The 13,332-nt window shown below is 51.3% G+C and overlaps 1 protein-coding gene across 2 annotated transcripts in view; it reads right to left on the reverse strand.

Moving 5' to 3' along the window:
- The window catches only part of CCDC142 (coiled-coil domain containing 142), a 187,886-nt gene that overhangs the window by 123,584 nt on the left and 50,970 nt on the right, over positions 1-13,332 (reverse strand). For both annotated transcript variants that reach the window (XM_078678788.1, XM_078678787.1), the window contains one exon: positions 3,277-4,908. In XM_078678788.1, coding sequence (XP_078534914.1) covers positions 3,277-4,908 — 1,632 coding nt within the window. The remainder of the gene's footprint in view (positions 1-3,276; positions 4,909-13,332) is intronic.

Genomic DNA, 13,332 nt, shown 5'->3' on the forward strand with positions numbered 1-13,332 from the left:
ACACACGATGACGTATAAATGTTGTTAGTCTTCAGCCACAAAAACAGTGGGAAGCTTGGGTGTCGCGGTAAAGTTGCTGCTATAGACTCACGAAGTCCCTTGCACGTAGTGCCGAATGGGGATGTTGTTAATGAATGCTCGTGTTCCCCCCCCCCCTTCTTCCCAGAAAATAATCGCCCTTTCACACAAATAAAGGAGACTGCGAGCAGTGGCCCGGGGTTTGCAGGTGTTTGCTGGCTTCCCTGGCAGTCTCCTCAGATGCCAGTCCAACCCCCTCCTCCTCCCCCCCACCCCCCCCCCTTCATCAGCCCAGAGTCCTTCTATTCAAACGGAAAAAGCTCCCCTAGCAACGGAATGGCGCTTAAATCCTCAATAAGGGTTAGTGTGTCAGATGGGAGGGGGGAAGCGAAAGGCATCAAGAAGGGGGTTATATCTACACAAATGACATAATATTTTAAGTAGCCAATAATTGCATTTTACAGTGTGGGACACCGGTCTCCACAAACCACCTAAAATAGAACCAAAGCCAGACTTTATACTCTTTTGTAATTGATTTTAGTTATTCTTAAATTAGCTTTGTCTACATCTCTTTGGTAATAACACAAACAGTTTGCGTGTTTTTTTGTTTTCTTCATTTTATCGGAACATGTTAACATCTATTATCTCATACAATTATAAATAGAAAAATCATTGCTGCCTGCATCGTGGAGAACACAGATTTGGGGGAACCGGCAGGGGGAATAGAGGGGTGTGTGTTTGTATTGGCGGCGGGGGAGGCGAACGCAAGAGTGTAATTTTAGACTGTCCCATTGTGAGAATGTTAAGATCTCAATAGAGGCAGCGTCAATACCAAGAGAAATCGCCGCACGTCCGTTACAAATAGATAGTTTTGTTTCTCTTGTTGTCACTACAGGCTGCTGAACAAAGGCTCGGCTAAGTTTACTTCCACTCTTGTTGGGGTCTTTGAGGCTAAAATAAAATTCACTTGACAACAAATACAAACAAGCATTTACAATGCAACGGTTTCGCCTTTGGAAAAGTTTGAGCTATTGGCATTGTAAATGACAACATTTGTATTTATGTGTTGGTTTTGAAAACAGATAAATAAATGGCATTGTCATTTACATTGCTAATAGCTCTAACTTTTCCAAAGGCGAAACCGTTGCATTGTAAATGCTTGTTTTGATTCCAGCTGAGTAATTTGCCAAGCTGGTGACTATTCGACAAACATACTAACTTGACCTTCGGGAGCTGGGGCCTGAACTGTTGTTGGCATTGGAATGTCCCCTGCTTGGTGAACAGTCGTGTTCCCGGCCCTAAATGCCTGACTGCATGTATCTGGTATCCTGGTTTTTGGTTATGTCCCTAGCCTCGCATTAATTTAGTGCGTGCACAGAAGCCTAGGCCTACCCCTGGACATGAGATTGTGAACCTGACCTGTGATCTAAGTGTGTGTGTGGTCCATTTTGGATGCCCGTGGCCTAGCTTCTTGGACGAGATGGATGTGAAGTTGTTTTCCAAGACAGTAGAAGTGTATTGCTGAAATTCCTAAAGCTAGAGGGAGGACACATCAACAATGGTCTCCTCCTGAAACTGGAAGGAGAAGACCTAGACAATGAAATGGTAAAAGAGCAAACAGATCTACTTTAGAAACTCTACCAGGCCTTTGGCTGAGAGGAGCTGCTGCTTAGTCTTCTTGTAGTCCTCCAATCTAGTAGACGCTGGGGCTGAAGAGTGGGTCTGCAGTCTCTGTTTCTCGAGGTAAAATGGACCACTAAAGTGGGGCAGCATGTTGCCTTTCCCCTGATCACTCTTTATTGTGGCTGATGACAGCCAGATGCAAAAACCTCACATTTTTTTAAACGTTTTTTGTGTGTGCTCCAAGCTGAAGACTATATGCGGTGAACAGCATCACTCTACACAACGGCTGTGCGTAGAGAGCAGCCTGGAAAAAGACACTTGAATGGACACTCACCTCAACCTTGTTGCGAAAGTGCGGATCCACATATGCATTGAGTCTACAAAAGTGAGACGACTGTAGAACACCCTGACCCAAATTAATGGGATTGGTATTAGTGTGCAATATTTTCATCACGATTAGTTAAATCCAGTAGGACTTCCCCAGCAAGATGATCATTTGCCATTGAGAACTACGTGGCCCTTGCCTCTGTCACATGTGTATCACCTCCTGTGGCCACCACCACCTCTCCTTAGTCTCTCCCTCATCCCGTCTCTTGCACTTGACCTGAGCCACCCAGTGAGATACCAATGGGACTCCCAAATGCTGACATGGGCTGTGTATTGCAGTCTTTGGTGTACCTATGTTATGTATTTGAAGATCTTTGCCTACTACTTAAAAGGCTGTAAATGTTCTGTGAAGGATAGTAGCATTGTTGCGTCTGTAATCCACCCTTCCTTTGTGCGTGTGTGACATAACTCCTTGCACTGCCACAATGTTTGCTGTGTGCACTACGGATTTTCATATGATGCCCGTCCCCTCTGTCCTTACTGAATCATGAGAAAACATTATTTATATAAAAATCTACAAAACACAAAATGGTTGGCAATCACAGCCCTTCCCTTACTTAATGGCAATGTCTAATAACCTTGTTTTTCATGAGTCACAGACAATCTCAGATCAACTTTTATCCGGCAGCATTTGCCTTCCTTCCATGTGATTCCTTTTCTAATTCGGCTCAAGTTATTTAAAGCTTTATGATACAATGTGTGTGCATGCATGTGGCTTGAGTCTGGGTGTGTGCATACCTGTGGTGTGGGTCTGGTCGTGATGTGAGTCTGGGTGGCTGTGAGCGGTTGTGAATATACATAAGAGGGTGGTAGAGCATGGTGATGAGAGTGTGACTGTAAGGTAGAAACACCGTAGTGGCAGCCCGTGGCTGCCATCTTTGGGAACCCCAACACTGCATTGTGTGCGATTGCATGTGAGATCACATCCTATCTATAGGACTGTGTAAACGGAGTGTGTGTTTATCTTGTGGCATTCCATTGGTCGCAAAAGGTGAGTGCCGTGGCATTCGATGTCACCCATCATCCCAAGGCTACCCAGCCCAAATGTCCCAGGAGCAGTTCTAAGATTTTGCTAGCTTCCAGGACCTAATCAATACCCTATCCACTGTCAAATAAACTGAATAACAGAAACTGAATATCACTCAATATGGAGCATCTACATATGGTTATATATATATGCAGAGGAACTTTCACAAAAGTAACATTCTTCACATGGGCATTCCAGGTTTTAAGGATGCAGGCACTCACCATCTTTCATTATGTCTTCCACACTTCGAGCCACAGCCATGCTAGCTCCTTCCTGGAGCAGACACAGGCTGTCCTCATTTGGGGCAGCTCCAGGATGAGCGTACAACCGATCGAAGAAACAAGACATGAACTTCTTCCACAGCAGCTTGCGGTATCGTGTGTGCAGCACCCCTACAGCATCCGTGGATGGGGTTCTAAGTTGACGTGTCGAGTCCAGACTCCCATGAATGTACAGTTTCTCTTCTGCATGTATAACATCTAGATCACCATCTGCGTCTAAACCTCCCTTTTCGTCTCGAGATTGCTGCAACACAGGGAGGTCTTTAGCTGACTGAGGTCGTTCTAGCTTTGGCTTGTTAAGAAAGTGATGCCAAAATGTATCTGTTGAAGACACCAGCACATCCAAGATGTTTTCGATCAACTGGTCATCCTCTGCACAGTTGGCTTCCAGCAGCCGGGAGGCGCTCAGCTGACTACACGAAGGTTGGCAGAGTCTGATTTGGGGACTAGACAAAGATGTCCTTATTTGATTTGTACCAGTTACCGAAGAAGAAATGTTCTCAAACAAAGGCACCCTGGCATTTTTCCAGTCCACGGAACCCGGAGAACTTCTGCTCACACTATGTAAGAGCTCTTCCTGTTGCAGAACAGACTGGTAGAACCGTTCTGCAGTCTGCTGCCCTCTTTCCTCAGAGAGAATGCCCAAGACTCTTGCAATGGGGTATGCACCAGGTCTTCTCGGAGCATGCCATCGTTCCAGAGTGTCGTTTGGGCCTGGTGCAGCCTCTGATGCCAAATCAGCACTCAACTGGCAGTCTGACCGCAACCAAATAGCTGAACTCTCGGACACAACTTGGTTGTAAATCTCCACTCCTCGGAAGACGTCTGACAGTTCCTCAGAGGAAAAGCTGGTGACACTGGCATGGCCCAGGGATTTCAGGGCAGAGTTTATGCACAGTTCCATGAGCTGAATGGCCTGGCATGCTAGCCGTGACAGAGTCGTTCTCATCTGAGTGAGAGTGTTCTGCTTGTGGAGTAATAGTGGCCGCAGACAGTGGTCTCTTCGGATTCTCCTCTGCAAGGCACGCCAGTGGCTGGTATGTACCCTAAGTTCTTCACACAGTAGCTTCAGCTTTCCGGTCTGTATCAGACTGGCTGGGGCTAGTGCTACAAGTACGCCGGAGAGCCGCTGTGTAAAATCCCAGGCACCCTTCAGGCGTAGGGTGTACTCTTTAACCAGGTTCAGGTAGTGCTGCTGCAGGGTCAGGGCGTGAAGCCTGCTGCCACTCTGGGCCACACTAGCATAAACTGGATGGAAGTAGAACTCGCCAACAGGGGGTTCAGTGGGTGACTGTTTGAAAAACCCCTTTGGAGTATTGGCCCCAGAGTCATGCTGGATCACCAAGCAGCGACGAAGCCCTGAGAGACTGCACTCCACCTGAGGAATGAGAACACCAGAAGATCGGAGGCAATGGTTGGCCAACACAACGTCGTCCTCTTTGTCACTGTCATGAAAGGACCTACCCTCGAAGAGATGAGAGGGATTGCTTTTCACAACGTGGATCAGATGATTACGAAGCTGGACCTCTGATCGGTGCAGTGACTTAACAAAGCTGGCATGTGAGGTGGAACCTGAAAGAACAAGAACACTCGCTGAATTGGTTTCATTACTGTTTTTTGCTTTACACATTATACCATGTAAGAAAAAATCTGATCAGCCTCAGCAAAGACCTAATTCAGGCGAAGCCGGTGGCCCCTTCACAGAAGTGCATAGCACACCCATCAACCTTTTCTGGCATTGTTAAAACATTGTATGCATTAATTTTTTAATATATTTATTATTTTTTGGAAAACAAGCATAACATTAACCGTCGTCTGAATGTAGAAACCTGGCTTTGCAGTAGGCATATCAACAGTTTGCAGACTCTGCGCGTGCAATACTTTGTGTTTAATAGATCCTCAAGATCAATCTTCATTCATACATTTGTCCTGATCTTTCCCCTCTGGCAGAATCATGCCTCCTGTCTATAATGCACCCAACAGTTAGATGAGAACCGAAGCTCCTATAAATGAATCCCGGCCACCTGCCGCCCCTGTGGCTACTGACGAGACTGTGATGAAGCAACATCCAAGGACCTTATTAGAAGGTGAGTAATTTCCATCCATTCTTCTAATTCCTCCTCTGCCTGGCTGAAGCATTTACTGTGGCTTCCCATGTAGGGATACGTTTACAGGGAACTCTCTACCACGCCGTCTCAGGGTACTCTTAACACTCCTTTGGGTATATAATGTTTACAACATGGTGTTTACCAGGATGGACATTACAAGGCATTTTTTTACAACGCACTTGAACAACAAGCGTTTTGCAACACAGTTCTTTACAACACTGGTTAGTATTTTTTTTAATCATATAATTTTTATGTCAATTTAAACAAGCATTTGCAATGCAATAGGTCTCGCGTTAGGAAAGTTTGAGCAATTGGTATTGTAAATGACAAATTTTTAATTTATGTGGTGGTTTTGAAAATACCAAATTTAATAGCTTTGTCATTTACAATGCCAATAGTTATAACTTTCGCAAATGTGACAACTATAGCATTTGTAATGCAACATGTGTTGTATTTACGTGACTTAGGTGTATTGATATTACAAATAACAATGGCTTTTATTTATTTTTAATAATTAATACTTAAATAAAAGTTATTGTAATTTATAATGGCAATAGCTTAAACTTGTAACTAACTTTTGTGAAGATTATGTTCAGTGTATTTTATTGTGACGAAAATCCAAGAACAGAAGAGAAATATTAACATCTTTTTGTGACATTTGTAATAAAGTTTGAAACATTGAGAGAACACATTTGAACCAGTTGTTGTTCAATGGTTGCACAGATTTATGCAGTGGTGGCGCTGAGTGATGTTGTGGCGGCAACGAACAAGTTACTTACCTTCGGTAACGATATATCTGTAAGAAACAGTAGTTAGTATTAGATTCCTTACCTTAGAATATCCCCAGGCGTCAGTCTGGATCCGGAAACTTTTGCGTAGCAGTACCCCTGCGCGTCGGTAGGCGTCGTCTGCAGGCGTCCCCTGCGGCTCCGCGTCGTCGGCGTCGTGCGCCATGATGACGTCGCTGGAGTATATAGACGCCGCCTCCGCGCGCTGACGTCAGTTCTTTGCACACAGCTTTTCCGCGCCAGAACATGCAGAGCCATGTGAGAACTAACACTGGTGCCATTTGAAACTAGGGCCCTGAAAGGGATGTCCTTAACCCTAGGTATCAGTTCGCAGAACGGGGAGGATGGGTGGGGCGGTAAGGAATCTAATACTAACTACTGTTTCTTACAGATATATCGTTACCGAAGGTAAGTAACTTGTTCATCTGAAAGAAACAGGTTAGTATTAGATTCCTTACCTTAGAATAGATACCCCAGCAATACCAACCCCGGTGGTGGGTCTGCGAACCAATACAACCTACACCAGAAAGTCCTGGAGGACCGAACGACCAAAGAAGCCATCCCTCCGGACTTGACTGTCCAGGCAGTAGTGCCTCGCAAAGGTGTGCAGCGAGGCCCACGTGGCCGCCTGGCAAATGTCCTGCAAAGGGACTCCCCGGCCCAGGGCAGTAGTAGCCGCCGTGGCCCGAGTGGAATGGGCCCTCAGCCCAACAGGAGGCTCCTTCCGAGCCAAAGAGTAGCATGCTTTGATGCACAGGATGACCCACCGAGAGATGGTCCGCTTCTGTACCGCCCTTCCCTTCTTCTCACCCACGTAGCCAACAAACAGTTGGTCATCCACCCGGAACTGGCGTGTGCGATCCATGTAAAATGAAAGCGCACGTTTTGGGTCCAGACGATGGAGCCGCTCTTCATCCTTCGAAGGATGCGGAGGCGGGAAGAAGGAGGGCAAGGTGATGGACTGCCCAATGTGAAAAGCAGAGACTACCTTGGGCAGGAAAGAAGGTCTAGTCCGAAGAACCACCTTATCAGGATGAACAGACAAGAAAGGAGGTTTAACAGAAAGAGCCTGGAGCTCACTCACTCTCCTGGCAGAGGTGATAGCCACCAGGAAGGCCGTCTTTAAAGTGAGAAGACGGAGAGGACAGGAATGAAGAGGCTCAAAGGGAGCGCACATCAGGAAAGTCAGAACCAGGTTCAAGTCCCACTGAGGCATCACGAACGGAGTTGGGGGATACATGTGCGTGATGCCCTTCAAGAATCGTAACACAATAGGGGACTTGAATAAAGATGGCTGATCAGGTAGCCTCAAGAAGGCGGAAAGGGCAGAAAGATAGCCCTTGATAGTGCCCAGAGCAGAGCCCTGCTGGGCAAGGGAAAGGAGGAAGAGGAGAACCTCAGACAGAGGGGCAGAAAGGGGATCCACAGCCTTTGCTGTGCACCATGCCACAAATCTGTTCCACCGGCAGGCGTATACCGACTTTGTGGAGGGACGCCTGGCTGCCAGAATTACATCACAGACTTCAGGAGGCAAGTCAAATGGCCTCAACTGCCGCCGCTCAATCTCCAAGCATGGAGGTGGAGACTGGACAGGTTCGGGTGGAGGACCGTCCCCTGCTGCTGCGACAGAAGGTCCTCCTGAAGGGGCAGGCGGATCGAGGGACCGACTGTCATGCTGAGTAGCTCGGGATACCAGTATCTTCGAGCCCAGTCCGGAGCCACAAGGATGACTTGTGCCCGGTCGCGCTTGATCTTCTTCAGCACTCTGGGCAGAAGTGGTATAGGCGGAAAGGCGTACAACAGACCGCAACTCCACTCGCGCCGAAAGGCGTCGCCGAGCGAGTGCCGTCTTGGAAACTCCAACGCGCAGAACTGATGACATTGCGCGTTCTCTTCTGTGGCGAATAGATCTAACCAAGGCTCTCCCCATTGCTGAAAGAGGCCTCTCGCCACGTCCGAGTTCAGACGCCATTCGTGATCCACCGAGCACCGACGGCTGAGTTCGTCCGCCCTGGCGTTCAGAGAACCTGCCAGGTGTTGAACCGTCAGAGTCACGCCCTGACGTTCCAGCCATTGCCAGAGACGCAGAGCCTCCTGGCAAAGGGTCCACGACCCCACACCGCCCTGTTTGTTGCAGTACCACATGGCGGTGGTGTTGTCCGTGAACACCTGCACTACACTCCCGTTGACAAAGGGGAGGAATGCCTTCAGTGCTAGGCGAATCGCCCGCAGCTCCAACAGGTTGATATGGAGCCGGGACTCCGCCGGAGACCAGATGCCTCTGATCTCCGCCTCTCCCAAGTGGCCACCCCAGCCCTGGAGGGACGCGTCCGTCACAACCACGTGCTCCGGTTGGGGAAGGGAGAGGGATCTGCCTCTGACCCAATCGCGGTCCGTAAGCCACCACTGCAACTGTCTCGCAGTGCCCTCCGAGATCAGGACATGGTCGGATAGGTTGCCCTGATGCTGGGCCCACTGAAACTTCAGGTCCCACTGCAGAGCCCGCATCCGCCACCTGGCGTGATGCACCAGTAGGATGCAGGAGGCCATCAGCCCCAGAAGCCGCAGCGTCAACCTGACCGAAACCCAGGATAACGGCTGAAAGATGGGAATCAGAGCCTGAATATCCCGGACCCGCCGTTCCGGGGGATAAACCCGAAACTGCGCCGAGTCGAGAACCGCTCCGATGAAAAGGAGCTTTTGAGAGGGACACAGGTGTGATTTCGGCACATTGATGGAAAACCCCAGCTCGTGCAGGAGGTCTGCCGTCATCTGAAGGTGGTGGACGACTGTCTGGGGCGAGCCCGCCTTCAACAACCAGTCGTCGAGGTAGGGGAAGACTGAAACCCCTAACCGGCGCAGATGAGCTGCGACCACCGCCATCACTTTCGTGAACACCCGTGGGGCGCTGGTAAGGCCGAATGGAAGCACGATAAACTGAAAGTGCTCCTGGCCTACCGTGAACCGCAGGTAACGCCGGTGGGCCGGCAGGACGGGGATGTGAAAATACGCATCCTGCAAGTCCAACGCTACCATCCAGTCTTGAGGGTCTAGAGCAGCCAAGACCTGAGCCAAAGTCAACATCTTGAACTTCTCCTTCCGGAGGAAGCCGTTGACGTTCCGTAGGTCCAAGATAGGACGGAGGCCTCCTTTGTCCTTCTTGGGCACCAGAAAGTAGTGGGAGTAGCAACCACACCCTACTTCTGGCCCAGGAACGCGCTCGATGGCCCCCTTGGCCAAGAGGGTCGTAACTTCCTCCTGCAGAAGTGTCAAGTGGTCCCCCGACACACGGTGGTTCTGCGGTGGCATGGCTGGAGGAGTGGACTCGAAGGGGAGGGCGTAGCCCCTTCGAACGAGCTGCAGCACCCACCTGTCCGATGTTATCGCGCGCCAGCGGGAGTGGTGATGGCGAACCCTGCCACCCACTGGCGTCACGTGAGCCCGAAAGCTCGGACTAGGAAGGCTTGGATGCAGCAGCGGGGGGAGGCGTGGACTGACCTCGCCGCTGGCCTCTACCGCCACCACGGCGGAAACCACGGCCGCCACCGCGCTGGGGAGCGTTCTGCGGCGCGTGGCTGGCAGCACGTGTGGGACCGCCCCTCCCTTGGCCACGAAAGGGGCGAAACGAACCCGTCTGCTGGCGCTGGGTCGAAAGACCCAAGGACTTGGCCGTGACCCTGGAGTCCTTGAAGCGCTCCAGCGCGTGGTCCGCTTTGTCACCAAACAGGCGACTGCCATCAAATGGCATGTCCATGAGTGTATTTTGGACGTCTGGCGAGAAGTTGGCAGATCTCAGCCAAGCATGGCGACGAATCGCCACCGTCGTGGACATAGCCCGTCCCAGCGAGTCGGTCGTGTCCAGACCACAACGGATCGAGTACCGCGCCGCATCCCGGCCTTCAACCAAGGCCCGGGTGAGCTTGTCCCGCACTTCCTGGGGGCATTGCGGCAAACACTCCTCGACCGTATCCCACAGGGAGTGGGTGTAGCGGCCCAAGAGGCACGCGGTATTACAAGACCGCAGTCCAGCGCTCAAAGAGGAAAAGACCTTTTTACCAAATTGGTCATACCGCTTTGATTCCCGATCGGGCGGAGCCGACGGGAACGCGGACTGTGAAGTGGAGGCCTGGATCACCAGACTCTCCGGGGAGGGATGGGTGGATAGGAAGGCAGGGTCGTCCGAGCACGGACGGTGACGCCTGGCAACGTTCCGGTCAACCGGTGCACCGGAAGCGGGCCTGGACCAGGTGCCCAAAAGGACATCCGTCAGGGCCTCATTAAACGGCAGCAGAGGCTCCTGGGGGCATGACTGCGGTTTAAACACTTCGGTCAGAATGTTCGGCTTGACCTTCGCGACAGGGAGCTCAAGGCTCAAGGCCTTGGCAGCCCTCATCAGGACCACCGAATAGGCAGCACCTGCCTCAGACGCCACAGGGGTCGGGGAGACAAACCCAGGGTTGGGCGACTCGTCCAGACCACTGGCATCACCCAGATCACCTACCCAGTCCACATCATACTGGCAGGCACGGGATAAAGGGTCCTCAGACCCCTCCCAACCCTCTCCATACTCGTCCTCATCGCCGTATTCTGGATCGACGATATAGACCTCGGGGTCAATGGGCCCCATCGGCGCCGGATCCGGCGTCGGACGACGCCGGTCCGACTCCGCGTCAGGAGTCAGAGGGGGAATGGGGGTGGCGCCGCGTGGCGTCGGCGCCGGGGACCCGACGCCGGCCGGAACCGACGGCGGAGTCGCTGCACCGCGCGGAGGCGGTACCACGGGTTGGCCCAAAGGAACCGACGCCGGAGAGGCCGGTAGACCAGCCAGCGACGAACCTGAGGGGCCCAGCGGCGCCGGGGCCGGAGCCACCGGCGGCGTCGAGGCAGGAGCACCCGAACCGCTCGGGCCCCCAGACGGGACCGACGGGCCCGCAGGCGCCGTAGGCCCCGCCGGAGGAGACCTCGCCCTCATAGCTATGAGGAAGGCCTCGATCTCCTCACGCGACGCGCCTTCCCCAGGGACCGACGGGTATGGGGCAGACGGCGTCGGCGGGCCCGCGTGGGTGGGGCCACCCGAGCCCCCGGCCGCATCACGCGGGCGTCGGGGGGAGTCGGGGGTACGATGACGACGCCCCGACTTCTTACGCTTACCTGACGAACCGGAGGAATGGTGGCGACTCCCGGAGCGCTCATGGCGGCTCCGCGATCGTTCCTTCGACCGCTCCCTCGACCTCCAACCGGACCGGGACCGCTCTCGACGCGGGGCAGACACACGGAGCTCGAGAAGCTTGCGGGACCGCTCCCGCCTAGCTTTACCAGTCAAGGCCCGACAGTCGACGCAGGACTCCACGTCGTGGTCCGCGCCCAGACACCGGAGGCAGAGTCGATGGTGGTCGGTGACCGACATCAGGCGGTCGCACTCGTCGCAACCCTTGAAACCGGGCATCCTACCGGCACCGTAGAAGATTAAGTAGTTAACAAGAAACTTGGTCAAAAGACCGGAGTACTGCTCTTCGGATCTGCGCTAACTGGCGCGGAAAAAAGAAGAACTGACGTCAGCGCGCGGAGGCGGCGTCTATATACTCCAGCGACGTCATCACGGCGCACGACGCCGACGACGCAGAGCCGCAGGGGACGCCTGCAGACGACGCCTACCGACGCGCAGGGGTACTGCTACGCAAAAGTTTCCGGATCCAGACTGACGCCTGGGGATATTCTAAGGTAAGGAATCTAATACTAACCTGTTTCTTTCAGATAAGTAATGCTGTGGTGTTCAGTGATGCTGTGGTAGCGCAGAGTGATTTTGTGGTGCCCCTGAGTGATGCTGAGGTGGTGCTGAGTGATGCTGTGGTGATGTGATAGATAGAGGGAGGGCGATAGATAGCTAGAGGGGGGGGGGTAGATAGATAGATAGAGGGAGGGCGATAGATAGATTGAGTGAGGGCGATAGATAGATAGAGTGAGGGCGATAGAGTGAGGGCGATAGATAGATAGAACGATAGAGTGAGGGGCGATAGATAGAGTGAGGGCGATACATAGATAGAGTGAGGGCGATAGATAGAGTGAGGGCGATAGATAGATAGATAGATAGATAGATAGATAGATAGATAGATAGATAGATAGATAGATAGAGGGCGATAGATAGAGTGAGGGCGACAGAGTGAGGGCGATAGAGTGAGGGCGATAGAGTGAGGGCGATAGAGTGAGGGCGATAGAGTGAGGGCGATACATAGATAGAGTGAGGGCGATAGATAGATAGATAGATAGATAGATAGATAGATAGATAGATAGATAGATAGATAGATAGATAGATAGATAGATAGATAGAGTGAGGGCGGGCGATAGATAGACAGTGTAATTATGTGTCGTGTAATTATGTGGCACTGAGTAGTATTTGGAGTGTATGTTGCGTTGAGCGCAGTGTAAATATGTAGCATGTAACTATGTGGCACTGAGTGGTATTTGGAGTGTATGTTGCATTGAGTGCAGTGTAATTCTGTGGCACTGAGTGGTATTTGGAGCGTATGCTGCGTTGAGCGCAGTGTAATTATGTAGCATATAATTATGTGGCACTGAGTGGTATTATGAGGAGTGTATGTTGTATTCAGTAGAGTGTAATTGTGTGGCGTGTAATTATGTGGCACTGAGTGGTATTGTTTGGAGTGTATGTTGCATTGTAATTATGTAGCATATAATTATGTAGCACTGAGTGGTATTATGAGGAGTGTATGTTGTATTCAGTAGAGTGTAATTGTGTGGCGTGTAATTATGTGGCACTGAGTATTGTTTGGAGTGTATGTTGCATTGCATTGAGTGCAGTGCAGTGTAATTATGTAGCATATAATTATGTGGCACTGAGTGTGAAGGTGCAGAGTGTGAGGGGGTGCAGAGTGTGTGAGGGTGCAGAATGGCGTGGCCTAAAGTAGTGTGAGGGCGCAGTCTGTGTGGCCTAAAGTAGTGTGAGGGCGCAGTGTTTGTGGCCTAAAGTAGTGTGAGGGCGCAGTGTGTGTGGCCGGCTCAGTGTGTGTGTTGTGGCACAGTCAAATGCATGTTTATGCCTGAATGGTCTTTTTGTGATACGGAATGTAGCAGTTTGTTTC

This window comes from Lissotriton helveticus, chromosome 2_2 (genome assembly GCF_964261635.1).
Source record: "Lissotriton helveticus chromosome 2_2, aLisHel1.1, whole genome shotgun sequence".
Classification (NCBI taxonomy): Eukaryota; Metazoa; Chordata; class Amphibia; order Caudata; family Salamandridae; genus Lissotriton; species Lissotriton helveticus.